Source organism: Anopheles darlingi, chromosome 3 (assembly GCF_943734745.1).
Source record: "Anopheles darlingi chromosome 3, idAnoDarlMG_H_01, whole genome shotgun sequence".
Lineage (NCBI taxonomy): Eukaryota > Metazoa > Arthropoda > Insecta > Diptera > Culicidae > Anopheles > Anopheles darlingi.
The window spans coordinates 27,189,095-27,215,938 of record NC_064875.1 but is presented as its reverse complement, the minus strand read 5'-3'; the positions used below and the strand labels follow the sequence as shown (position 1 = coordinate 27,215,938).

The window sequence follows — 26,844 nt, the reverse complement described above, 5'->3', positions numbered from 1 at the left end:
AGAACCTGTTTACCTTGCATCCAAATCTTTGTTTATTTGCCCAACACAATCTCGGCCTTGTATCGTCTCACCATCCCTAATATCGCGTGCTAACTGATCGTTATTGATTGATTCCGAAGGTACCTAAAGGGACTCTGAGCGATAAACAAACGCTTGAATTAGGCTACCAACTTCCGAGACTCCCATGTTCAGGCCAATCACGGTGGCAGCTACCTGATGACTAAAAGAACTGCGAATGTATGCGCAAAAATGCCCAACATAAATTTAATTTCTCTGCCCCGTGATAAATGGCAATCATTACACCGGGAGGCCGCTCTGTTTGAGGATTATGCTAACGACGGCAGTGATGCTGTTCGTTTTTTGTGATTAATTCTGCTCGCTCATTAGTCTTTTCGACGCTATTTTCAGTCATTCGTCCTATGTCCTTGGTAGTAGGGGCTTTCGCCGGATGACGCCGTTTAGGTACGCTGGGGAAACGATGCAACGACATAGGTTAAAGGTAGGACAATGGGAAAGCGTAAAGCTCGCTCATTTTTCACATAACCCCGGAGTTATTTTTGTGGTGATGCATTAGAAGCTGCTCGGGATCCAAAGGAGAAAGGTGCCGAATTAATCAATCTTGAGCTAGAATACTATCACAAATTCAAGTGATTGTGTTATTTCCTCTCATAAACTGCGTATCGCCAAAAAAAATGATTCAACAACTAGATCGTGGAATGGGATAAAGGAAAAATCATGTCATAATGTCGACGTATTGATTTTTTTTAATTAAACTTTAAATACACATAGCATTTAGAGATTGATTATCAAGTCCTAGAGCTACGATAAGCTGATGCTCATGGTACATGGTCTTGAAAACTTAAAAAAAAACATGGTGGAACTTTTTTTTTTATTTCGTTTGGTGTAACAAGTTCAGTACAACCGTGTGCTAGGTAAAAAAAACCTATATTGCAATAATTTTCTACACAACATGATGAAGACGTGAATTTTGGAAATAATTTGTTCAACAGTTGAACACAATATGAAAAACTTAAAAATCCTCATTAATATATTGTCGACCAATGTGTGGCTAAAGCAAAACCTGATTAAAAACTTATAGTTTTTTAAACATTTAAATATTTAAACACTTACCAAACCAACCGTTTACACAAAAATACATTGAGCATCCCTGCCCGAAACTCTGCAATCCATTACCTTTTCACGAATTTCCGAATTTCCTAATCTATTATTTCCGTATAAAAAGAAACCTTTGTCGAGATCCTTTGCCTCAATGTTGCAGCGAATACCTCACCATAACATCACGGATTAGCAAAAAGGGACAACATAGACACGAGATTACGATCGACGACACTGCGCACGGACATGTCATCCAGCTGGGAAAACCGATGCGAACCCGGACCGTGCTGATTTACGGAACTATTGCCCCCAAAAACGCCGTAAATTCCCATGATCTGGTGCAGTTCCGCTAAGCAGATTACAAACTTTCGAACGCAAAGCAATTAGAAGTTACACACCCAGCTGTAGGAGCCTGAAAGGGAAGAAACGGACGGCAAAACACGACGGAGAACCGGCCCAATGTCGTCCTTAATCTTGCGAAAACACGTTCGTCCTGCTATTTCCTGCGGATTACTGAGCACAACGAGCAACTTTACCAACCCATTGCATAAACTACGATGAAGTTCGACCATTAGCACTTAGGGTGCAGGTGATTTTGCCTTTTAATTGGAAGGTTTTCTGGCCTCTCTTTCCCCCTTTTTTTATGCTTGGTAATAGTCCCTGGCCAGTGGAAGGCCCATTTTTAAGCGATTGTTTAAGGTTAGCGCTACTGAGTGAAACCGAAAGGTCGCATTAGGTACTGTCGTTTTGCATTTACTTTACCATTAAAGGACCGGTGCCTGGGAACGGCCTCCTGGCGTTCAGATGCTTTCGGCGACACAATTTTGTCCATCAATGCTGTCATTATCACGTACCTTCAACGCCAACGCCGATGACGGTGGCGCATTTTTGCGACAGCGACAATCGAAGTTCAAGGCAACCGAAGCATCGAAACAGGACATTCAAGGAGGAGAAGCGAAGGATCCAGACAGCGAGGGATTCCTAGATTTTTTTTCGCCCTTCCATTTGCTTCTCGACAAACACAGAACCACGCACTCAGCCATAGACCTCAGTAATGACCAGCTTCATTAGGGTAAGATGATTAAATTCGGCATCATTTGAGGCCCCTACGTCCTCCATTCCCACCTTGCGTGGCTTGTCCTACGTGGTCAACGCGTTAAATGGGTCCAAGGTGATAGGACCGTAAGTGAAAAAAGTGTCACTTCCGCTCATCATTATACTGGCAGCACCCAACACCATCGACAGCACTTATCATCCACACCAAGCAAGGCAATCATGGGACACTGGGCACCGATCGATATCAGCAAAAGAGCAGCCTCATGATGTGCCTCATGGTGTGAAACCGCTGCCGCAAGCTAATTATTGTTGGTATTAAAAATAGAATGATATTTTTATTTTTATACAAATTATACAAAAAGAGGAACGCGTTGCTGCAGCTAATGCCCTACTATATTTTCTATTTGGGCCAGTTTAAATATTTTATGCTGTTACTGTAATCGGAAATATCAAATATCAATTCCGTTGTATAGCTATTTGCACAACAAGACGGGAAAACGAATGAAAAACAATAAAAAAATGCCAATAAAATAAATAAATTGATTCAACCTTGCATCCAATTAAATTGCAGTTTCTTAATTTAAAATTATTTTGAAAATACTATTCAATGCGATGTACGGAAAATACGATTAACATTACTTAACGAAACATAAGATTAATGCAATCTTGTGTAAGTAACATGCGCAATGCAAGGTAGATTCCATGTCCATATAACGAAAGTCTACATCTTTAACTGGCAACTGCATAACACTAACTTTATGTTGTTATGCATGTGATGGTCCCCGTTGCATAAACTATATATTCCATCAATTTTTCATTATAAGTACTCTCAGTACAAAGAACTATGTTGATTAAAATCCAATCTAGATGTTTTACTATAATTTTTTTAACATATCCATTTTAACATCCCATCAATGTATACACTTTATTCATACACGAAGGCTATTAGATCTGAACAAAACAATGTTTAATGATATCTTTAGGGAGATAATTTCGTTTAGTCTTGCCTTCTTCTATCAGGTTCAAACTCCGGTCACAACCTGATATGATTAGAAACCTTTATTTGGAACAATCCCATTTATTTCTAATATTACAGTTATTATCTACATTTCATGTCAAGTTTAAACTAGTGTTATTCAGTTCGGAACTGATTAATTAAATCCGGTCTAAAGGGGAACCAAATGCTGCACAATTTGAATTGAATGAAAAATCAATTCTACACAGAAAATTGAGCCATTTTAAGAAAAATAATGAAGAATGCAATACCATTAAAATGGTGCTCTTCGAACTTATGCATTTTCAATGCAAATGTGCCCATTCCTTCTGCACTTTGCTAACTCATCTACGTTTCCTTCACTGTCTCTGGTAGTCTCGGTTGTATTTTCTTCTGACATTTCCACAGGTCACTGTTGCTCATGCCATCGGCGAGATTTATTGTGCCCTTCTGCAAATACGATTAATTATCATCACAAAACAATCGCTATCACAAGGGCCCCGACTATTGTACGTCCGCAGCACTTCTCTTCGAGCAGCACTTCATCGGCAAAACCTCGGCAAAACCGACGTCGATGACGACGGCAACGACGACGCAGAGCAATCGGATTTCATTTTCACCCGGAACCATATTCATATTCCCCTTTTTCAAGCGGCACACTGGCACACGGGTTGTCACGTAGTAGGCCCGAGTTTGTTCGCGACAATAATTTATGCCACATTCGCATCGCTTCGAAATCAAACAACCGGAACACCGATGAAACAATCCATAAGCACACACACACACGTACAAACACACGCCAGCAGATCTGGTGGCGAAGAAATGGTCACGAGGAAACCGGCTGACGACCTGAGAGGTTGAAGAAAGTGCACTTCAGCATCCCCAAAACCGATACGGATCGGTGTGCCAAAAACCCTCCTTCCAACCGCTCCTTCTACTCGTAGAGAGAGAGCGCGTTCAATGGGAAGAAGCAAACAGCCCAAAACCACTGTCGCATCCCCGTATGCACCAATGATGAACTTCGCGTACCTCGGATGGTTCAAGTCGAACCTATCTGCAGAAGGCATCCCCAAACCTAGTGAGCGACGCCGGAGTGTGAGACACACGCTCTCACAGTGAGATGATATTTATACTTCCATTATTATCGTCACTGCAACGATTGAACTTGCTGTTGAACTTGCAAGTATTTTCAACATCGCCGTAGACTTTCTCATGCCCCCAAGTGCTTGCTACTCGCTCGATCGCGATCACAAACAATGGAAACCCCGCAAATACTTCGTCGATACCGATATCCGGTCGAGGAGGAGGTAAGGTAGAAGCTGGTCATAAATCTTGCGCGACATATTTGAATATCAAACGACCGACAGAATCCATATGGTCCATAGATTCCTGGAGCTAGAGAAGGGGTTTAAACAACTGATAGAAACCAACTGATAGCGCTCCATGCGATTGAGGAACACTTTCATCTGGCGACCGAGTAGGTATATACCCTTGGATGTTGGAGACCGAGTTTCCACGAAATGATTTATTGTGTTCGGTTATGATCGTTAGCAACACTAGCGACGAGCTCTAGTATTCATCAACATCGAGGCCAGTCGACTCTGCCTGCCCGTTTCGCTAATTCACAGCCACAGAAGAAAAGGGGAAAATCAAGATCGCGAACACCCAGTCCAGCCCCACCCTAAAATCCGTCAAAACTTTCCATCAATACCCGCGGTATGGTTCCGGCTTGGAAAATAGACTAGCTATAGCTAAGTCGGTGGCCGCGGTTGCTTTTGCCATCAATTAGCGACGAGGTTCCATCAATCACAAGCTCCTTAATTAACCACCGCAACAGCACACACACACACACCGATCCGGCTTCCGGTAATGGTAGAGGTGGGACCCGTGAAATCCGAATCCCTGTCATAACCGGCCGCGAAAATTCCTTCACCATAGTACACCCCTCCATAAGCCCGTTGTTGCTGCTGCTGCTGCTACTGCTGTGGCTGATTGATTCGGTTCCGGAAGTAACCGAAAACTCCCTGTTGCTCCGACCTCCCTTCGGGGGTGTAGTGAGCCAGGGAGGCTAGCACATTCCGTTGGTGTCGCTGCGCCAGATTGTAGCAGGCAGATGAAGTTAGTTAATCAAAGGCAAACATCATTATCGGTTTTGCCGGGAATGAGAGCCCGCCCCAAAAAAGCCCGCAACGAAACCGGCACACCGCATATCCTTTCATGGACGCCTAGATCCCTTGCCACGCTCCGCGTTGTTTTCCCACAGTGGCCACCATTATGGCATTGTTGTGCTGTGCGTTTGTGTGCCCGCGAATATCCAAATTAATATTTGAGTTGCCGAAAGGAAATTGGCATTAATTAGATTCATTTAACGAAGCCTGCTGACCGCGCAGCCGCTAGGGGTGTTGCTCACGATCAACAAACAACGCGCTAAGCCTCCGGAAGGCAACCAAGCATTGGAGTACCGCATACCGCGAAATAGGCGCCGGGACTGGCTAAAGTAATTACAACTTTTGCTCCACTCCACTCCGATGCAGCAGGATATCCCGCTGGGAGCTTCGCATCAAAACATCGCATGATCGAACGTTGCATACCTTTAGGGGTAAATCTCGTAGATTCATCGCACCGCTCGCAGCATAAGGAAAAAGATTGATTTAACTTTGGCCGCATCGTATACAGATAATCAATCAGGAGGCGTTGCTTGTGCTCAACGAGCACTAATGCACTAGATTGCAATACTTAAGGTGGGGCTTTGGTTATTTCGAGTCAAAAACAGGGTTCTTTTTGACGATTTTTAGTGCAGAAACCATTCAACTTAATTTTTACAAGTGAATATCAAATTAAACTACAACTTTTCAAAAACATTTGGTTCTATTTTGGGGAAGATTTGATCAAAACTACGTTCATGGCATCCAATCGAGAAAGGCAATTTTGCAAAAATGTACTTTTTGCGGTGCCCATCGTAGCTACGTGCTGGGACATCAGAAATATACAAATATATATTCCTTTGTTAGATTATAAGTTTATCCAGGTAGCCCCGTTGAGTTTTTGTTAAATTTCCTATTTTTCGATTTTTGGCAGATTTTTAAAGTTGAAAAAGTGTTACTTTTTTCGATGTTGCCTCAAAAAACGAGTTTTATGTAATTAAAAGAATTATCAAAAAAAAAGTATCAACAATTTTAACAAAAACTCAACGGGGCTACCTGGCAAATAGTGTACAGATTAAGTGTTCAAAATTTCAAATCGATCGGACCAGTAGTATTTATGCTACGATGGGCACCGACTTTGAAAACGCAGGTTTTGGGAATCGCGATTCAAAGTTGCGAGATGCTTTGAGCCTTGTATGAAGCTCTGTTTTTCACAAATCAATATCTTTGTCAGTTTTGCTTCGATTGATCCCAAAGTTTTACACAATACTCTTTAAAAGTATTCTCATACTCATACACAATACTCATAAAAATTTGTAAAAAGAAAATGCGAAGAATTAAAATTAAATACCGAAGCCCCCCCTTAAAGGGAAGCTTTCAATTCGGTTCCATCAGGATAGCTGTTTACTTCAACCTGTCCCAAGTTTACGGACTGAAAAGTGACAAAATATTTTCGAAACGTTTTTAGATGAGCGAAGATTTAAACAAACATCTCTCCACTCGGTCTGTGATGATTGTCTGTGACAGTCTATGAACCTTTTCAATGAATTCACTCCCCAGGACGGGGAAGAATAGCAGCAGAAGTTGCATATTCAAATGGCACGAAAACGGTCGACTTTACGTGATCTCAATCATCCCGAAATCAAATGCTAAATCACATACCCCCCCATCATAGCAACAAACCAGGAGCTCTCATTCCCCAAAAATAACTCTGCATAATTTGCTTCCCTATGCATTCTGGGCATGCCGCTGTTGAGGCGACCCTTGCCAGCTCCACTCGCATTTGGTGGATTTATTTATTCTGCAATCAGCTCAACCAAGGTACGACGATGTTCTCTGTCGTTTATGAACTAATTTTGCATTCAAAACGGCAATCATCCAACTTCTACCGGCCCTTCTACCGGTGCCGGTTCCAGCTGCATATACTCCCTGCACTCCCAACGACTAGGCATCCATCAGCGTTGGTGGCGGCTTGGCTGTTGTTCGGAAGCTAGGAACTGGAACGGGAACTCTACTAAAACTCCGCTCGATCGGCACTTGCTAGCTGGCTGGTGGTCCCGGTTCAGTGCCTTATTTCCTCCCTCATTTGCACCTAAACCTCGTTGCAATTGCATTTGGCGTTTCGTGAGCACACGGAATGGGACGGCGAGTGGCACAGGGTCTTCCGCAATGGTTGTCTCTCGCAGGGGATTAAGGAATTTTGGGGATCCCGGAAGAAAGTTTTCCCGCTGTGTTGGTGGTGGTGGTGGGGGTTCCACCCAGCAGTAGACCCAGAGCGTAGACGAAGATTATTAAATTACGAAATCTTTTGCCCATCTCCATGGTGCGGCTGAAAGTCTCGACTTTGACTTAGAGCGGGGCTCTCGGCTCAACGCAAACGTCTGCGGTATACCGGAACAGGCTTAAGCACTTTAAATCGTGAGAGTGGGATGAGCTTTGGTGAAGCTTCCGAGCGACGCTGGAACGACGCGGTATGGAAATTAAACAGCGAACAGCAACTTTTAATAAGCACATTCGCGCACAGTCTGCAGACTCCGTGTTGCAGACCACGTATTGGAAAGAATCTTTGCGCGGCGATGAAATACCGTGCATTTCTTCTAATCTGGAGAGCGTGGCGTTTTCAGGTAGTGGGGACCCTACAGCTACATGTTTCCGCTGCTCCTTATTTCATTAGTAAGAGGTTCGCTGGAGTTTACGGGCTGCTGGAAATTACAGAAGCGTGAGATTGGCAATAAATTAGCTCAATACAATTAGCTTTTGCCTGGCGCGATGGAGTCATAGGCTCAGACTCCACTATTAACCATCGTTCACGCTCACATTATGCGCGCTTGGTTCAATGCCTTTCCCCGGGTCGATAAATCATACTAGCTATTAAGGGAAAGTTATTTCACTGACTGGAATACAATCTAAGCTCTTCGGACAATAATTTGGCGAAACACGAATGGTGTCGCAGGTTGTGCTATTGTGTATACTTTATCTACTACCAACCCTAATCCCCTTCATCACTTAATACAATTATTGCAGAAAGATCGAACCAGCAAACCATTATTTTATCAGTTGGTAGGTGAACTGCTGAAAAAAGTTTAATTTTAGCAATGAACAAAGGGGGTACCGATTAAAATTAGTTAGACAAACAAAAGGAATGTGAAGGAAATTCAAAGTCCCAACTGACAATATATTTACTTTTAAAATATTCAACACATATTTTGTTTAATTATTTAACTTTCGTTTATACACGTCTAGTTCAATATCTAACATATGAGAAATTTAATGTCTCCACAATGCCTATTTCTTGTTTATGTGTGAAATGTAAATAATATGACATTTCTTATCGAGTGCGGTTCAGTTTATACAACAGATAAAACGTGAAACAATTGACATAAATTCAAAAAGTATACTTGCTACTGGTGGGAAACATAAATCAGCTGGTTTAAGGCCAAAAAAAGTAAATCGTTTATTGCTTAAACATTTATTTATGTTAACTGTTTCACAGTAAAATGCTAATAAAGGAAATTCATTAATTTCATCCTGGATTTTTCTACGGCACAAACAACACTTTAACAAAACATGACCTGTCTACGTGTTGCTTTAAACCCTCGTACCAATCGATATTTGTGCCACGCGACTGGAGTTTTTTTTCCCTAGTTCCTCCCAAGAGATTCAGCCACACTCCAAACGTAGAGGTACCACTCCTTACATTCTGCCAAACATGCGAATTTTTGGCCAGCCATACAACCTACCCATCATCGAGGCAGCTCACACTGGTTCAGTTGGTCGCAGGTGGCGGTGGTGAGTAGAATTTGCCATGGCAATTCGTCGCCGGTTTGTGTTTAGCCGAGCATATCAAGTGTTCGAAGAGTACTGCTCCGAAAGCTCGGTACACGGTGTGAGGTTCTTTGTCGGAGCCCACCGTTCCGCTTGCGTGAAGTAAGTGCTGCGGATTTGCGTCTTCTCAGCGAATCAGCGAAATAGTTTTAATCATCATATTCCTTTTCTGCACCTTCACCAGATGCACCTGGCTGGTGGTATTTCTGCTGTCGCTAGTCGGGTGTGGTATTATGATTCAGCAAGCGTACGACAAATGGGATCGTACGCCCGTCATCGTGACACTATCGGAGACACCGGCTCCCGTGTGGGACATGAACTTCCCGGCCATTACCATATGTCCGGAAATCAAGGTGCTGAAGGAGCATTACAACTTTACCCAGCAGTTCAACGCGTTGTATGCCCAGACGTTCAAGGCAAGGAAAAATGCCCGATATCGAATCAATGTCACCGAAGACAGGTAAGGAGGAAGGGATTTGGGCTCTGCTCTTCGTCTGCAGATTTCTCAAGTTACGATACCGCAACACCCTTCTCGTTGCAGCATCAGTAAGATGAAAGCCATCATCCACCACTGCTCGGGAATCTATATGAATCCGGGAAACTTCATCTTCGACTACAACCACATACCGGAACCCAGTCTGGTGGACTTTCTGAAAAGTGTTTCCCTGGACCGCAGAAGTGTACTAACGACGTGCGGTTCGACCAGCGATAATCGATGCACCAACTATATGCAAGTAACGCTGACGAACGAAGGCGTTTGCTACTCGTTCAACATGCTGTCTCAGGACGAGATGTTCCGCGATGGTGTGCTGCATAGTGAGTACAAGTATCTGGAAGATTGGGATGACGATGGTAAAGGCATGGACGACGACGACATCAATGGCAAGGATGAGGGCCAAGGACTGCTGCAGGTAGCGGGATCCGGTTTAGATGCTGCCATAGGGTTCATTATGACCCATTATCCACTCAAAGTGGACACCTCGTGTGTGGTGAGCTAAAAAATTCCTGCTGCGTTTTTATTTCCATTCCATTCCATGCGTCCATTCCGATGAGAATTCTGTCTCTCTTTCTCTCGCTATCGTTCTCTCTCTCTCTCTCTCTCCAAACGAACAGCGCGGCCGTGGTTATAAATTGCTTATCCACGAACCGACCGTATATCCGGATCTGTCCAAGCGTAACATCCGGCTCTCCGTCTCGCAAACGCTTACCATCGCGCTGAAGCCAAACATCATGATCACCTCCCCTGTGCTGGCCAAGTACAGTGCCCAGAAGCGTCAGTGTTACTTCGAAGACGAGCACCCTTTACGGTTCTTCCGGCATTACAATCAAGACAACTGTGAGCTCGAATGTCTGACCAACTACACGCTAGAGTCCTGTGGTTGCGTCCATTTCTCGATGCCACGAGCGAACGAAACCAGCTACTGCACGCTACCACAAGCACTATGTGCGGCAAATGCACGGTCCCATCTCTTCATACGGAAGCAAACTGCCAGAAATGGGAGCGTGGACTATCTCCGGCAGTGTGACTGCCTACCGGCATGTACATCCGTGCGTTACGATCTGCAGATCACCGAAGAGTCGCACACGGAAGAACGTGAAGTTCGGTCCACGCTCGTGAGCGAAGAGGAGCTTTTAAGGAATTTGCAGCTGTAAGTAACTCAAATCATCAAATGATGGAACTTTCGGTTTAATGTGCATCTCTTCTTCTTCTACCGGTCTAGGCCTGTCTATTCGATGATGCAGATCTTTTTCCAGGACACGCATTTCATACCCGCACAAAGATCGGAGATGCACGGTATGGTGGACTTTCTGGCGAACTGTGGCGGCCTCCTTGGGCTCTTCATCGGCGTCAGTTTGTTGAGCATCGTGGAGGGACTATACTACATTCTGCTGCGTCCAATCAATGGTGATACAACGACGGACGCAGAAATGATTTCTTAGATATTATCAATCGGACTACCCCATTCGTAGCAAAAAGCAAGTAAACCTTCGATACTACCTTCGCTATGCTTATTTCTTGTGCCTGTTATTCGGAATTTGAGATAGGTGGGTAGTAATATTCAGATTTTAAATAATTCATAATTGCACGCTCGAGGTACTACCACTATACAGCATATCGGACATGTTTTATATTTCGAAACTGAAATTCACTAAAGTATCATCTGTCATCAATATACCTTTAAGATTAGAATCCACCGTACGGACGTAACGGAATTACACTCATAATGTACATTCCTATGAACTTTAATGTTGCATGTCAAGTGATTAAAATCAAATGAGAAAATTGAAAAAAAACCTTTCCTCACCTGCTTACTTTTAAGCCATCGCAATTCTGTAATCAATTCCCAAATGAGTGTATGCTCCACGTAACTTACGGTTTTATTATCTATTCCCAGTTCACTTATTATTGCGTTGCTAATTCACGCAAATTACTACGAATGCTATTTGCACTCCATTTGAAACGCTAAATACCTAGTGAAACATCTTGCGGTCATTTATGGTGAACTCTTGTCCCTTCATTTGATATATCCTGCAAATAACATCCGTAACAAATAAACACTTGTGGTTTTAGTATATTTAACTATTTTTTTTTTTTAATTTTGTTGATACATGTTTGCTTCATGAATGGAAGATTATTTACAGATCATCATGACACAATGAATCTTGCTATTAATAAAACAATTACAAGCAAATTTCCTGTATAAACAATAACTCAGATGCAAAATTCTCTTTGTCAATTTTAATCTAAGTTTTTATGCATTTCCTTAATCTCATCTCATAAAATTAATTAGAAAACATTACTACAGCTTGCTGTTTCATACTAATACGCATTCATTTGCGTACGCGTTTTTTGAAGAAAAAATAATATAATGTAAATTAAAAAAAAAGGACCAATGCTTCTACTTCAAACGATACAGGCGGTTACTCACTCAATATGTTAATGAAGTACAAGCTTCACTACAACCGCGCCCTCTTGCTGAAGTTGCTCATATCAGGTCAACAACATGCAGTAATTATAACTTAAATACTCTAAGCACCAAGACACCATGGCGACATCCGTAGCATAGAAGCAAGATGCAACAGCTACCACATCGCTCTGTACGTATTCAGTACACATTCGGTCTTTGCTTGGTGCAGTTGCGTGGTCCATTCGCTTCCCTGATGAGAACATTTCGACGTCAATCTTGCCATCCCGCCAAGGCGGAAGTGTTCCAGGAATATTGTACGAGTAGTTCCATACACGGTGTCCAGTATTTCGACGCAAATGGCCGAACATCCTGTGAAAGGTTATCTGGTTTATGTGGTTTATTATTGTGTAGGGTTTATGAACACCAGAAACATCCAATTTCTCCTTCCTTCTATAGGTTTTGGTGGCTTGTTGTGTTTCTTCTTTCGATGGGTGGCTGTTGTATGTTGATTTACAAAACATTCTGCAAATGGGAAGAGTCACCGATTATAGTAACATTTTCCGAGAAAACCACTCCCGTCTGGGAAATTCCATTTCCTTCGATCACGATTTGCCCAGAGACAAAGGTACAATCGAGAAAGCTGAACTTCACGGCCGAAATGCAATCCCTATTAAGTGATCTGCGGCGCGATGGCCCTAATGCAACAATAGACCCATTCATGTAAGTCTTGTAATGGTAAGCTTCAATTCAAATAATATCTAGACATAATTAAGGCTGATAATACTCATTTCAGAATCGGTCAGTTAAAAATCGTAGCGCAGCTTTGCAATTTCCTATTCAATACAAGACATTATATTTTACACTCAATCAATGGGACCGATGAAATGGATATTGTGAACGTGCTAAGAAATATTTCTCTGGATAAATATCATCAGACAGCATTCTGTTCTTTCGACAACTTTCACTATGACTGCAACAATTATCTGAAGGAAACAATCACGGAGGAAGGTATCTGTTACACCTTCAATATGCCGTCGCAAGAAACCATTTTCCGTAAAGGAGCTCTGCACAAAAAGTTTAACTATATTGAGGATTGGTTCGAATTCAACTGGAGCGGCAATCACACACCTACGATCCCTATTCATTCTAGTGGTGCTGGAATAAGCACAGGACTAATGTTGTATCTCCGGCAAAGCCTGTCGGACACCGATTACATGTGCACGGTAAAGTAGTCATTAAGGTAATCATCTACCACACATCAAACAAACTAACGTTTATCTCCTCATCAAGGGTTTCTCTCAGGGATATAAACTGATGCTGCATGATTCGAAGGAGTATCCGCAAGTGTCCAAGCGTAACATCCGCATTCCGCTCGGGCACGAAATCAACATCGCGCTAAAACCGCAAATGATCGAAACATCTAAATCGGCGGCCGCGTACGATTGGAAGAAGCGCCAGTGTTTTTTCGACTATGAACGTCACCTTCGCTTCTTCCAGCACTACACTCAGGATAATTGCGAGCTCGAGTGTCTCACCAACATGACGCTAGCCATGTGCAGATGCGTTCGATTTTCCATGCCCCATGACAATAACACTAAGGTTTGCTCGCTTCGTGCATGGGACTGTATGTTTCAGGCAAAACAATTCTTTCGTCCAAAATCGAATGTTTCGGAAGAGTATCCTCGGCCCGTGCACGACATCATTGAAAGCTGCAACTGTCTGCCGGCATGCAAATCGACACACTACGACCTAGAGATAACCCAGTCATCCCTGGATATCGAAAAGTTTATGAAAGCCAACTTCGTGCCGGTGGACAACAACGATGAGAAGTAAAAAATCGCAAACGGAGCATAGTTAGACGCCTTACAGAAACTAACAATCTTGACTTTTACTGCCTTTTTAGGTACGCATTTACAACGCTGGAGATTTACTTCAAGGAATCACATTTCATCACATCTAAGCGCACGGAATTGTACGGATTTGTTGACTTGCTGGCCAATTGTGGTGGATTACTGGGACTCTTTATGGGAGTAAGCTTCCTGAGTTTGATAGAGATTTGCTACTTCTTGACGATTCGTCCCTTTTCGATAAGGCGTAAAAGGCAGCCAAGGAAGCTTCTACCTAATGGCAACGATGTGAACAGCTCGTTGCTGGCCGTCGTGTCAAAAAAAGATTAATTATTATCAGACTACAGAGATTAAAAAGGCGTTTCTATTTCACCTATAAAACGAATCAATTCTTTAACTAAAATCCTATGTAAGATGGCCACATACGTAGTCGGAATTCTGTCATAGTAACATTGCAAAATCAGGCAATTTCAGAACTCAGCTTTGTTTGTCTAATATTTGTCTTAAAATAAATTAGTAAAGATCGGCACATATCACTGCTATGTCTGTTGTAGTCACCTCTTGGTTGATTTTATGTGGTTCGGAGAAATAATTTGCATCCCTGGAACGATTCAAAGGAGCGTTTCCATAATCACCCTGCTCAAGTGATCTGCTGATTCACATAATGAGCAACCTATAATTTACTAAAGTTTTCAAATAATTTATACAATATTCTGTATATTCAATTTAGTTTCGAAATCATATTGTTTAGATTGGATTAATGTATATTGTTTCGTGTTTTTTTATGTTATGCTTACTGTAGTATTTGAATGCAACATCAATATATTTGAAATTATCTGAATACATCCAGTCATAGTAAAATAATTGAAAATAATGACACAATGAAATATCATTCAACATGGTTCAAACAAATATTATTTTATCTAAAATTGAAATAATCCAGGGTTGAATCTTCTCTGACAAAGAACATTCAAATCTTGTTTATTTATGCTTTACTAAAGTAAAGCATAAATTGTTCGCTCATCTGATCCAATCTGATCCAAATAATTTGCAAAGCTAATCACTACTATTCGTTTTTTACGTTTTTAAAAACGCATGGATTTGTGTACGCATTTTTTGTGACTAAAACCATTACAATGAAAACTAAAAAAAACGGATCAATACCTTTACCTTGATGGAGCCAACCACTCAGTATGTTAATGAAATAGTAGCTCCAACCGCGCCCTCTTGTTGCTGTATACTCATATCAGATCAAGAACGTGCAGTAATTATAACTCATAGACTTCAAAACGCCTGAACATCATCGTAACACCCAAACAGGGAAACGAGGTGCAACAGCTACCATATCGCTCTGTACGTATTCAGTACACATTCAGTCTTTGCTTGGTGCAGTTCCGTGGTATAAACGACTTTCTGATGAGAGCATTTCGACGTCAATCGTGTCATCCCGCCAAGGCGGAAGTGTTCCAGGAATATTGTACGAGTAGTTCCATACACGGTGTCCAGTATTTCGACGCAAATGGCCGAACATCCTGTGAAAGGTTATCTGGTTTATGTTGTTTTTTATTGTGTAGGGTTTATGAACACCAGAAACATCCAATTTCTCCTTCCTTCTATAGGTTTTGGTGGCTTGTTGTGTTTCTTCTTTCGATGGGTGGCTGTTGTATGTTGATTTATAAAACGTTCTGCAAATGGGAAGAGTCACCGATTATAGTAACATTTTCCGAGAAAACCACCCCCGTCTGGGAAATTCCATTTCCTGCGATTACGATTTGCCCAGAGACAAAGGTACAATCGAAAAAGCTGAACTTTACAGCCGAAATGCAATCCCTATTAAGTGACGTGCGCGATGGTCCAAATGCATCGATAGACCCATTCATGTAGGTGATCAATTGACGATACAAATTTTGTGAGATTGTGAATGTTCATTGCAGTTTGTTTAATTAATATCCTTTATAATTGCTTGGTTAATCCATTTCAGAGTCGGACAGCTGAAAGTTGTGACGCAGGTTTGTCACATAGAAGTGAACAAAGATAACGTCTTATATTCAATCAACGGAACCAATGAGATGGATATTGTGAACGTGCTAAGAAATATTTCTCTGGATGAATACCATCTAGTACAGTATTGTTCCTTCGACGACCATATCTATGTCTGCAACCACTATATGCAAGAAACTATAACGGACGAAGGGGTCTGTTACACCTTCAATATTGCTCCTCCAGAACAAATTTTCCGTAAAGGAGCCCTGCATACAAAGTATAAATATATGGAGAATGCTCGAGTAGATCGTTTTACATCCGGCTTTCCCGAGTTGCCTGTGGTTCCTGTTTATTCCAGAGGATCTGGGATAGGCACCGGACTTATTTTGCATCTCAAACAAAGCCTGTCTGACATCGATTACATGTGCACAGTAAAGTAGTCGCTGAAGCAACCATTCATCCATTTATCAATCATTAAGCTAATCTTTATCTCTTTTTGAAGGGGTTCGCTCAGGGATATAAACTGATACTGCATGATTCGAAGGAATATCCGCAAGCGTCCAAGCGTAACATCCGTATTCCACTCGGGCACGAAATCAACATCGCGCTAAAACCGCAAATTATAGAAACAACCGAATCCGCTTCCTCATACGGATGGAAGAAGCGCCAGTGTTTTTTCGACTATGAGCGTCAACTTCGCTTCTTCCAGCACTACACTCAGGATAACTGCGAGCTTGAGTGTCTCACCAACAAGACGTTATTGTTGTGCGAATGCGTTCGGTTTTCCATGCCCCATGACAATGATACTCAAGTCTGTTCTCTTGGAACATGGAAATGGAACTGTATGTTACGCACAAAAAACACATTTCGGCCAAAATCGTCAGCCCGTCTCTCGGATCTCGTTGAAGAATATTCACATGTCACAGGAATTTGCAACTGTCTGCCGGCATGCAAATCGACACACTACGACCTAGAGATAACCCAGTCATCCTTAGATATCGAAAGGTTTATGAAAGCCAATTCCATGCCGGTGGACAACAACGATGAGAAGTAAAAAATCGCAAACGGAGCATAGCCTTAGAGAAACTAATATTCTTTGATTTACTTCTTTTTTAGGTACGCATTTACAACGCTGGAGATTTACTTCAAGGAATCACATTTCATCACATCCAAGCGCACGGAATTGTATGGATTTGTTGACTTGCTGGCCAATTGTGGTGGATTACTGGGACTCTTTATGGGAGTAAGCTTCCTGAGTTTGATAGAGATTTGCTACTTCTTGACGATTCGTCCCTTCTCGAAGATACGTAACAGGCAGCCGTCCAAGTCAATTTCTAATATCAACGAAGCGAACAATTTGATTCCTGCCGTTGTTTCCAAAAACTAATAATCGTTATTAAATTAGAGAGATTACTATTTCAACTTTGCATTGATTCCATTTTTACTAGAATTCAAATGAGCACAGACACATACGCATAGTAGTCATAGTACTATTCAACACGAGAGAACAACTTGTTTTGGGAAGTTACAAATGTATAAATTTCCAATTTCTGACATCAAACAATTTTATGGTTGTTGTATTTACGACTCAAAAGAGTGTACAATTCTATTCGAGGACATATGCATCACTACCCTATTAGCGTTTTTCAAAGGTGAGAAGCAAACCATATTTCGCCTGGTATAAAAGCGACCGTGGATCAACGCATAACGGCTTATGATTAGGCCCGATCGACACACGGTACTGCAAAATGAGCTTCAGCAAACCCAGTTTCACTTGAGTCTGACCAAACTTCATTCCAACACAGATCCTCGGTCCTTCACCGAACGGTAAATACACGGTGCCCTCGTGCGTCGCCTTCCTTTCCGGACTGAAACGCTCTGGGTCGAATTTTTGCGGCTCTGGGAAGTATTTGGCATCCCTAGAACAATGCGAATAACAATTTGATCACCACTTTAAGCCTATTCGATGCTTCAATCTTGCCACCAATCTTACATATGGAGCGCCAATACTGGTATCAGGATGGGTGTACCTTCACGGACATATACTCCCAAATCATGGCCAACCTGATCCCGGTGTCCTCGACGCATGATGTACTTCTTGGTGGACGTCTTGTGCATTGTTGCCGCTGGTGGATGCATCCGGAGCGTTTCCATGACCACCCAGTCCAAGTAATCCATCTGCTGCATCACATCATAGCTAAGCTGTCCATCGTGTGCGGCCAATACCTTACTCACTTCGTCGAATAGTTTCTGCTGTACCTCTGGACTTTTAGCCAACTGAAGTACAAGATGGATCTTTGAGAGATGAATCTAGAGATGCTTTGATTTGCTGACTTACCCTGTACAAGGCAAATCCAAGAACCCCGCTAGATGATTCGAACCCTTCCACAAAAATCGTCAGCGCATTAGCTGTAACTTCAGTTTGCGATGCATCTGTCAGAAAAGTTAGAAAAATTAATATCACAATCGCTCTAATGGGCACCAGATGGTACCTACTATGCTTGTTAATGTTACTCAGCAACGATGTCAGCAGATCATCCTTCTGCGGCGTTACGGACTGGGCATTCATTCGTTTGCTCATTAAACCGGCCACGAAACACCTTATCCATTCGTCAACATCCTTACTTAGAAATCTTGAGAGAGAAAACGTGAATTTAGTTAATTTCAACATTGTTTCGAACAACATCAACACAACTTACGGTATGGGTAGCAGCTTCGCAATGGCCGGAACAAAAATTTGAAGCACAATTTTAAAGGAACTCGAATGAGACACATCGAACGCACGTCGGCCCATTAATCTGAACTCACTATCGGTGTCATTGAAACACCCGCCGTCCACACCAAACGTACAAGCTACCACGTTTTGTGTCGTGAAGCGTGCTGAAACCTGCAATTCGTAAAGCATACCGATAAGAAGAACTGCAAATGATTTACTGACAACACCTGCCCTCTATACCTGCTTCGCCTCCAGCTCCTTCCCAAGGTTGCGCTTGACAAACGAAACGAACTCATCAGCCACCGAATCCATAATCGGGAACAGCTGCTTCATTTTAGCGCCGGTAAATGATGGCGTCAGTAAGGTTCGCGAGCGTTTCCACTGTTCACCGGCGGCCATAAAGGGATGATGTGCCAGCAGCGGATCGTAACGCCCGTCCACCGTGAAACCATTCTTCGCAAAACAGTCAAAGTCTCGGGTCAGAATGTTTTTCACCAACACCGGATCCTTTACCATTATGGCTGGTGTTAGGGCGTTGAAGTACCCAACAAATGTCGCATCGGGAAACGCACTGCAAATGAAGCAATTTTGCCATAAAGTGAATGATGTAGGATGAACTTATGCCACCTAACTTACTTGTACCAATCGCTGGCGAGCTGAGAGATATGCTTCCGGAGCAGAAACGTAGCACCCACATTTCCGGTTAGCAGTGACGGCTTCGGATGTGGGACGTTGTTGATTTTCCAAAATTTGTAATTGTATCTTAACAGCCAGTATACGAGGGCCACTAGAACTATGACGGGCACTGCTGCCAGTGGTTTGCTGTACAGCAGACCGACGAGAAAGATCGATGTGGCCAACATCTTCGATTGCTAATGGATCGTAGACTGACGGTTCCCTAACCAGATTCACGCAACAGACTCTCCAAGCTCACCTTGGCTAGTCTACGTCATCATAAGATAAGATTGCGTGTGCCAAGCTAGTTTAAAATAGAACAGGTTGCGATATCGATTCCGTGCGTACGTGAGCCGAGATTAGTGTATTCCTTAACAGATAAGCACCATCATCGTTATCGGCAAAAGTTCGGCGTGATTCAAATCTTCTACTTTAATCATCAAACAAAATAGCGATTTGCTGATAAGCCTAAGATTCTTTTCACTGCATTTTTATTCGCGATTTTAAAAGCTGGAGACGAGATTGAATAGGGATTAAAAATTAAATGTTATATTGGCGATGACAGGTTTATATTTGTGGTAATGCGGACATTTCACCCTAAGTCGAGCGACCCCCCAGAGAGCGATAGTGAAATTACCATTAAAAACACAGCAAGTTATAAAAAAACGATTCTTATTTTATGTAAACCGGATCGTAGGAATTACTCCAAATCAAACTTTAAACTTCATTCAAAAATAATTGTTACTTTCTCTCCAACCTAAACGTTCCTGGCCACAATAGCCACTTGCAGAGGAGAACTGCCCAAAAGAGGCTGAAACAAAGTTGTTATCGTGATCAAGCACGGTAAAGATGTAGGAAACTATCTGTTGCTGCTGTCGCTGCTGTTTGTGCTGCTGTTGGTTTTCTCTCTGCTGCTTTTGTTGTTTTTGCAATGACTGGTGCTCTTGTTGTCGCTGTTGATTTCGTCGCTGACGACGGCTCTGTCGTTGTTTCTGTGGTTGATGCTCTTTTTGCTGAAGCTGCTGCTGCTTTTTGTTGTGCTGATGTTGTTGCTTTTGCTGCGACTGCAGATGTACTTGCTGCTGCATTTGTATTTGCCGCTGATATTGGGTTCGTCGTTGTTTCAATGGCTGCTGCTGCTGCTGCTGCTGCTGCTGCTGCTGCTGCTGCTGCTGCTGCTGCTGCTGCTGCTGCTGCTGCTGCTGCTGCTGCTGCTGCTGCTGCTGCTGCTGCTGCTGCTGCTGCTGCTGCTGCTGCTGCTGCTGCTGCTGATGTTGATGCTGCTGCTGCGACTGCTGCTGCTGCTGCTGCTGCTGCTGCTGCTGATGTTGATGCTGTTGTTGTCGCTTTTCCCTTTGCTGGTTTTGTAGTTTTTGCTGTGGCTGGTGTCCTTGTTGTCGCTGTTGATTTCGCTGCTGAGATCTGCTCTGCCGTTGTCTCGGTGGCTGTTGCTCGTTTTGCTGCTGCTGCTGTTGTTCCTGTTGCTGTACTTGCTGCTGCATTTGTCTTTGCCGCTGATATTTTGTTTGTCTTTGTTTCGATGGCTGCTGTTGTTGTGGTTGTTGCTGCTGCTGCTGATGTTGATGCTGTTGTTGTCGCTTTTCCCTTTGCTGGTTTTGTAGTCTTTGCTGGTGTCCTTGTTGTCGCTGTTGATTGCGCTGCTGAGGTCTGCTCTGCCGTTGTCTCGGTGGCTTTTGCTGGTTTTGCTGCTGCTGTTGTTGTTCCTGTTGCTGTACTTGCTGCTGCATTTGTATTTGCCGCTGATGTTGGGCTCGTCGTTGTTTCGATGCCTGCTGCTGTTGTTGTGGTTCCTGCTGCTGCTCTTGATTTCGCCTTTGACATGGTCTCTGTTGTTGCAGCTGCTGCTGTTGTGGCTGGAGCTGCTGAGGTTGTTGCTGCTCTTGTTGCAGTAGCTGCTGTTGTTGTTGCAGCTGCAGACTGCGCTGTTGATATTTCCGTTGCTGCTGTTGTGGTAGTGGTGGTGGTACTGCTGCCAGTGGCTTGCTGTACAGCAGACGGGCGAGAAAGTTCGCTATGGCCAACATCTTCGATTCCTAATGGATCGTAAACTAACGGTTCCCAAAACAAATTCACGTAACAAAGCCGCCAAGCTCACCTTAGCTAGTGTACTTCATAATAAGATAAGATTAGGCGTGCAAGAGAGTTGGTTTGGATATTGATTCCATGAGTAAGAGCGCCGAGATTAGTGTATTCCTTAACAGATAAGCACCATTATCGTTATCGGCAAAAGTTCGGCGTTATTCAAATCTTCTACTTTAATCATCAAACCAAGTAGCGATTTCCTGATATGGCAAAAGATTTTATTTTATCGGCAATTTGATAGGATAGAGACGAGGATAGATCAAATGGGCATTACAAGTTAAATTTTATGCAGTTATATTGGTTTGGAGAGAAAGCATAAAAAATATTTACAGTACGCATAAAAAGTTAATTTAAAAATCATTTTTTGGCTGCTTTTCCGCAGAACACCCAAGTCTAAAAAAAAATTCACAAATCATTATTCTTTCTCTTTCTATTCTACTTCATGTTGCTTTTTACTTTTTTCAAAACTGCCTACTAGAAAAAAGCTATGTTAGAGTGTTTTTTGCATCTGCTTTTCAAAATGAGTATACCTGCGTGGCTTGAGTGAAACTTTACGCAGCCGGTGAACTCTAGATTGTATTTTTTCCCTAGAGACTGCTCATTTAGGTTTCATGTAGAACCTCCGTTATCGTTGTTGATTAGAACTTAACATATTTCATATTAAATACTGCTTATTTGTACGTTAGAAAGAATATTATCTGCCACATAAGCTCGCAGTGTAGCATACAATCCGTTGGAAAACATCTCTTGAGTTTGAATTTTTAAATGGCGAGCTCGGGGAAAGCAGTACTCTTCACGTCGTGAGCTTTAAGCGATGATTATAGCGGTTGGGAAGGACGTAGAATGTGAGAGCTTCACAATCTAAACAAAATTGATAAGCGGCATTCCAAACCGCGAATTACAAATTATGACCCGTTAAGATAAGTTAACTTCTTAACTAACGTTAAGTTATAAGCCGTTAAGATAACAATCTCAAACGCACTAGCGCCCTCTAAGGGCCCAACGACAAAGCTCCAAAAAATATTCCTCTCTCGCTCTCACACCAGAGAGTGAGCGAGAGACAAACATTGCGCCCTCTAGAGGCCAATTCTCGAAGCTCCGTCAACTCCGTCTCGACTCCCAAACCCGTACAGTATAAGCTGACTGTTCTCCGTCCAGTCGAGTGACAGTGAGGGTCGATAAAATATGAGCATTTTGCACCAAAAGACAGGAAATTTTCATCAAAACTCAAAATTCCAAGCGAAAAAGGAGTCAGCCTCTACCGTTGTTTTGGTTCACGGTCGCGATGGCGTATATCAGCTGTTTTTGAGTCCGTTCCCGATTTTTCGGTGCTTTTTGTGATATTTTTTAAGGTTTTTAAGTTAGCGCTGTTGTTTAGACAAATCAGTCCGTAGCTAGCTAAAATCGTAATACATTGCGGTGTGGTGCTTTTTGACTGCTACTCTTAATCTATCGAAAGAGCTGTGTTAAAGAGATAAAACAGTCTGATTTTGTTTACATCTAAGAAGTGAGAATCTTTAGCGGATATTTGAATATTCTTACAACATGTGGCTTCGTAACGTGTGCCAAGAACATCTTCCATGAGATAGCCGAAGGTAAGTGGATAAAATTGGTTCTGTAACGTACTTTTAAGCGATATCAAATGGCGTTATTCGTAGCTAATTCGTCCGTTTGGACGAATCTTGAGAAATCCAACATACATGAAAAAAAACCCTACCGCCACGTTATTGGGCTAACACTAACCAGAGTTTACCGGTCGAAACGACCATAAAGGAAAGCATAAAGCACTCTTATCGCAATAATTAACATTATCCTGCAGCCGGTCGGTTGCGGCTTTATAATCCTCACATCACTTTCATCGATCGACGTTATCGATCGGAAAGATGGACAGGGAGAAAAAGGAAGAAATGCGGGCCACCTCGTCTTGGGTCATCCAAAGAGGTCCGGCCCGGCATACCTGGGAGAAGGAAGAGAATGAAACAAAGCAAATGTGTCGTTGAAATTGCGGCACCGAAGGAAAGGGTGTATACCCCGCCGCTCCGTCCGCTTCTTGACGATCCTTTAGCGCCGTAAACGCAACGAAAGAACGGCGAAAGAAGGAATACCAGCAATGGAAGGAAATAAAGTTGGGTAACGTTGCGATAAATGTACCACCGGTCGATCAGTGCAACCGGAAGTGAGCAAGACAGCACCCGGTGGTGCCGAGACTTTATGCCCAAAAGGTTACAATGGTCACAGTGTCGCCACTATTCGTCTGTTTCAGTTTTTGGTACTGTTTGTTCGCGGTTAAATTTTTCATAATATTCATGAAAAGAAAATGAATTCAACTGCTCATTATCACTTCTTATAGGGTTTGGCAGATGTTACTGATATACTCTTAGCCTTCACTTCAAAACCATGCAGTCTACCAGGTGTATAAGCTTAAAATTAGCGTTTGCTTCTACATGGGTTTATCGAGTAAATTGAGCTGTCATCGGCCTGTTCTTTGTTTTATTGCATGGGTTAGACACTTGTTCACGTAAATCAGTGCCAATCATAATTGATTTTATGCAAAAACGAATATTTTTCTTTGCATAATCATGTCAAGTTTTGTGCCAGAAAAAGAGCATATGCGGGAAGCTCTGCTGTGTTCCTTCCATTTGAAGAAATCGGCTGCCGAATCCTTTAAAATGCGTGTAGAGGCCTATGGTGACAGTGTACTAGCGAAATCCACCTGCAGATAATGGTTTCGTCGGTTCAAAAATGGCCATTTTGACTTGAGTGACAAAAAGCGTGAAAATTGACCCAGAAAAGTTGAGGACCATGAATTGCAAGCTGTTTTTGATAAAGATGATGCCCAATCGCGAAAAATAGTTGCCCAGCACTTACGAGTTATTAAACCCACCGTTTCCAAACGTATACGTGCGATGGAAATGGTTAAACAATTGGAAAATGGGTAACCCATGAATGGAACGATCGGCAAATGGAGCGACGCCAAAACACATGCGAAATTTTGCTTTCTACACAAAAAAGAAAGTCGTTTTTGTATGTTGTGTTAACTAGCGATGAAAAGTGGATATATTTTGAGAATCCAAAACGAAAACAATCTTGGATCGATCCCGGACAACCAGCAGCTTCTTCCCCAATACCAAATCGCTTTGGACGCAAGACGATGCTGTGCGTTTGGTGGGATCAACTGGGTGTTGGCTACTATGAGCTGTTCAAACCTGAAGAAACTGTTATTGGGCATCGATAGCATTAAAAACCTTAACAAATTGCACTATGCTTTACAATAAAAAAGACCGAGTTATGAACAAAGACACGAGAAGTTGATAATTCTCCAAGACAGCGCCACATCGCCACACGTCAAAAATGGTCCAAAATTGCTTTGATACATTCCAGCGGAAGGTTCTACCTCATCCCGCTAGTTCTCCAGACTTGACTCCTTTAGACTATACCCTGTTTTCGTCGATAGGTCACGCGGTTGCCGAACAGCACTTCGTTTCGTATGAAAATGCCTGGAAATGGCTTGATGTGTGATTTGCCTCATAAAATGAAGAATTCTTTAGGCATGGTAGGCGCAAAGTGCTCAAAAGACGGGGATAAAGTGCAGCTAGCGAGGAAAAATACTTCGAATAAATTATTTTTTGACTTTCTGTTAAAAAAAAAAGTGTTTTTTTCGACAAAAAAACGCTAATTTTAAGCTTATACACCTGGTACATAAACATTGCTGCAAATTGTGAAGCTCTGTGAGGTTATTCCAGTTTGCTATTGGGCTATTAAATAATACCCTCCGCACAGTAATATCAGGCCACAAGAAGCACTTTTTCATAAAAAAAAGAATCATTATATCTAGGTCAACCAATTGGTATCCTGAGTCTGCATTGACCTGCACAACACGCTCACGCTTATTTCTCACCTCACCACCGAGGGTGTAACCGAGTTCAATGATTGCCCGAAATTATCTCAAATCTTTGAGTAACGAACCGATGAACCGACCGACCAACGGCCAAGATCGAACAATTCTAATTTCCCTCTCCGATCGAAAGGCGGCTGAGCTGTGGAGTGGAGATCGTGCGATCGTCGAAGGTGTTAAAGAATACAATCACACTTGGCCAACGAGCGGCCGGGCGGACGAAAGATGTATGCAAATAGTAGCCACCGAGTCGCGTTGCAGTCGCTCGCATCGGAACGGATGATTGTAGGTAATTTGTTGTGGTCAGTAAGCAAGATGGACAACGCCGATCTTGGCCCGGGACGACCTTGTGCACTTGTGCGCCGCCGATGGTCTCCACCGTGGCACTTGACTGGAGCATTGCCAACAGCATCACCAGCATCACACGGGCTTATGATCCGTCGGTGGTACCGAGTGGGAGTCGAGAGTTCAAGAGAGTGTCTTGGATGAGCAACCAGAGCGCGTCCGGGGCACCGGGAGCCCCGAGTAGTGCTTGAGCACTGTGTGCCACGAGTAGCTGCACGCGCTTGATGATGGCGGCAGCGGCGGCGGCGGCGGTTGAGTCCTTACGTACTCTAAATATGTTTCTCGAGATTATTCAAATTGATAAGCAATGGCTACGGGGTTCCCGATTGGCTGGCTGGCTACCATGGCCCCGTGAACGAAAACCGTTTTGTCTCGAGTTGATTGCTGGTCGGTCACAAAGGGACACGGACCGGATTAACATGCCGACCGAGCAGATCCATCTCTCTGCTGCAGGAGTAAAGATCGATCGAAAACGTTCGGAAAATCGTTCCGCTTTTCAGGGCCAGTAAGGGCAAACCTACTTTCGTGAGGTGTCCGGCCATGTCGATTGGTCAGTTGGGATGTGGCAGACCACGTAAATCATTTTGCACTGAATCGATGGCAATGTCGAAATCGATCGATGTCTTCGGTTATTTATTTCATTGCTTTCGACTGCTGGTCGTCGATACGAAATTATCACCTCATTTACATCGGATTCGCAATTTGCCTTCGTGGCTTTGTTTATTCGCATCATTGCCAAACAATCATTGAATCAGCATACTTTCCATTATTACTTTTGGAACATACCTTACATCACATTACGTTTGGTTCCATTTGGGGATTTTCTCTGAAAACTCTACTGAAAACAAAGAAATACTTCCTCTACTCCGTTTCAGCGATCTCCTTACTCAACAATCCTTCAATTCAAGTGCACTTGAAACTCATTTAGGTTCAAACAACAAAAAACTGTTTAACAGAAACTTAAGTGTAGATCCAATATTTGTGGCTATGGATTTTGAGCATTCCTTCGAGGATTAATGGCGCAGTCTAAGAAGGCCAAGTGAACGTTACCAGGATCGCTCGACAAAACACCTGAGTGTTTCTCAAAAAACGCGTGTCCCCAAAAACAAACGAGAAATTATGACTTGCAACAACCAAAAAGGGAGTTTTACGTTTGTTTCTTCGTATCGTTACTTCGCTGTTCGTTGTAATGTTTGTTAGTGGTGTGCCGAGAATGGCATAAATGCATGTTGGAAT

General features: G+C 42.8%; 5 protein-coding genes across 5 annotated transcripts; 3 read left to right on the top strand and 2 right to left on the bottom strand.

The window, feature by feature from the left end:
• The first annotated feature begins 9,115 nt into the window (after positions 1-9,115).
• LOC125955375 (pickpocket protein 28-like) lies at positions 9,116-11,076 on the top strand. Its single transcript, XM_049686509.1, has 5 exons — positions 9,116-9,237; positions 9,320-9,595; positions 9,677-10,124; positions 10,249-10,784; positions 10,857-11,076. Exons 1-5 carry the CDS (start codon positions 9,116-9,118, stop codon positions 11,074-11,076), a joined length of 1,602 nt encoding a protein of 533 aa, XP_049542466.1.
• Positions 11,077-12,313: 1,237 nt separating this feature from the next.
• Positions 12,314-14,319, top strand: LOC125955374 (pickpocket protein 28-like). The gene is made up of 5 exons (XM_049686508.1): positions 12,314-12,422; positions 12,501-12,764; positions 12,838-13,267; positions 13,335-13,873; positions 13,948-14,319. Exons 2-5 carry the CDS (start codon positions 12,532-12,534, stop codon positions 14,219-14,221), a joined length of 1,476 nt encoding a protein of 491 aa, XP_049542465.1. The 5' UTR covers positions 12,314-12,422; positions 12,501-12,531; the 3' UTR covers positions 14,222-14,319.
• A 988-nt stretch (positions 14,320-15,307) lies between these two features.
• Positions 15,308-17,261, top strand: LOC125955373 (pickpocket protein 28-like). Its single transcript, XM_049686507.1, has 5 exons — positions 15,308-15,432; positions 15,511-15,771; positions 15,873-16,305; positions 16,377-16,924; positions 16,991-17,261. The coding sequence occupies exons 1-5, from the start codon at positions 15,308-15,310 to the stop codon at positions 17,259-17,261; spliced, it is 1,638 nt and encodes a 545-aa protein (XP_049542464.1).
• Positions 17,262-17,510: 249 nt separating this feature from the next.
• LOC125955372 (cytochrome P450 6a2-like) lies at positions 17,511-19,453 on the bottom strand. Its single transcript, XM_049686506.1, has 7 exons — positions 19,227-19,453; positions 18,831-19,161; positions 18,574-18,761; positions 18,371-18,507; positions 18,213-18,307; positions 17,868-18,151; positions 17,511-17,793 (listed from the first exon to the last, which is right to left on the bottom strand). Exons 1-7 carry the CDS (start codon positions 19,451-19,453, stop codon positions 17,511-17,513), a joined length of 1,545 nt encoding a protein of 514 aa, XP_049542463.1.
• A 292-nt stretch (positions 19,454-19,745) lies between these two features.
• On the bottom strand, positions 19,746-21,310 carry LOC125955371 (UPF0746 protein DDB_G0281095-like). Its single transcript, XM_049686505.1, has 4 exons — positions 21,205-21,310; positions 21,056-21,087; positions 20,342-20,779; positions 19,746-19,775 (listed from the first exon to the last, which is right to left on the bottom strand). Exons 1-4 carry the CDS (start codon positions 21,308-21,310, stop codon positions 19,746-19,748), a joined length of 606 nt encoding a protein of 201 aa, XP_049542462.1.
• Between the last annotated feature and the right edge of the window lie 5,534 nt (positions 21,311-26,844).

What these genes read in the sequence shown, in the direction of transcription:
- LOC125955375 (XM_049686509.1), top strand. Translation starts at nt 9,116, where the DNA reads ATGGCAATTCGTCGCCGGTTTGTGTTTAGCCGAGCATATCAAGTGTTC. An exon ending in CACCGTTCCGCTTGCGTGAA is followed by an intron (nt 9,238 to 9,319) that starts GTAAGTGCTGCG and finishes CACCTTCACCAG; the next exon opens with ATGCACCTGGCTGGTGGTAT. An exon ending in ATCAATGTCACCGAAGACAG is followed by an intron (nt 9,596 to 9,676) that starts GTAAGGAGGAAG and finishes TTCTCGTTGCAG; the next exon opens with CATCAGTAAGATGAAAGCCA.
- LOC125955374 (XM_049686508.1), top strand. Translation starts at nt 12,532, where the DNA reads ATGGGTGGCTGTTGTATGTTGATTTACAAAACATTCTGCAAATGGGAA. An exon ending in ACACCGATTACATGTGCACG is followed by an intron (nt 13,268 to 13,334) that starts GTAAAGTAGTCA and finishes CTCCTCATCAAG; the next exon opens with GGTTTCTCTCAGGGATATAA. An exon ending in GTGGACAACAACGATGAGAA is followed by an intron (nt 13,874 to 13,947) that starts GTAAAAAATCGC and finishes CTGCCTTTTTAG; the next exon opens with GTACGCATTTACAACGCTGG.
- LOC125955373 (XM_049686507.1), top strand. Translation starts at nt 15,308, where the DNA reads ATGAGAGCATTTCGACGTCAATCGTGTCATCCCGCCAAGGCGGAAGTG. An exon ending in GGCCGAACATCCTGTGAAAG is followed by an intron (nt 15,433 to 15,510) that starts GTTATCTGGTTT and finishes TTCCTTCTATAG; the next exon opens with GTTTTGGTGGCTTGTTGTGT. An exon ending in GCATCGATAGACCCATTCAT is followed by an intron (nt 15,772 to 15,872) that starts GTAGGTGATCAA and finishes AATCCATTTCAG; the next exon opens with AGTCGGACAGCTGAAAGTTG.
- LOC125955372 (XM_049686506.1), bottom strand. Translation starts at nt 19,453, where the DNA reads ATGTTGGCCACATCGATCTTTCTCGTCGGTCTGCTGTACAGCAAACCA. An exon ending in AGGAGCTGGAGGCGAAGCAG is followed by an intron (nt 18,762 to 18,830) that starts GTATAGAGGGCA and finishes TACGAATTGCAG; the next exon opens with GTTTCAGCACGCTTCACGAC. An exon ending in CCAGTATTGGCGCTCCATAT is followed by an intron (nt 17,794 to 17,867) that starts GTAAGATTGGTG and finishes GCATTGTTCTAG; the next exon opens with GGATGCCAAATACTTCCCAG.
- LOC125955371 (XM_049686505.1), bottom strand. Translation starts at nt 21,310, where the DNA reads ATGTTGGCCATAGCGAACTTTCTCGCCCGTCTGCTGTACAGCAAGCCA. An exon ending in ACGGAAATATCAACAGCGCA is followed by an intron (nt 21,088 to 21,204) that starts GTCTGCAGCTGC and finishes GGCGAAATCAAG; the next exon opens with AGCAGCAGCAGGAACCACAA. An exon ending in AAATACAAATGCAGCAGCAA is followed by an intron (nt 19,776 to 20,341) that starts GTACATCTGCAG and finishes TCTCGTCTCCAG; the next exon opens with CTTTTAAAATCGCGAATAAA.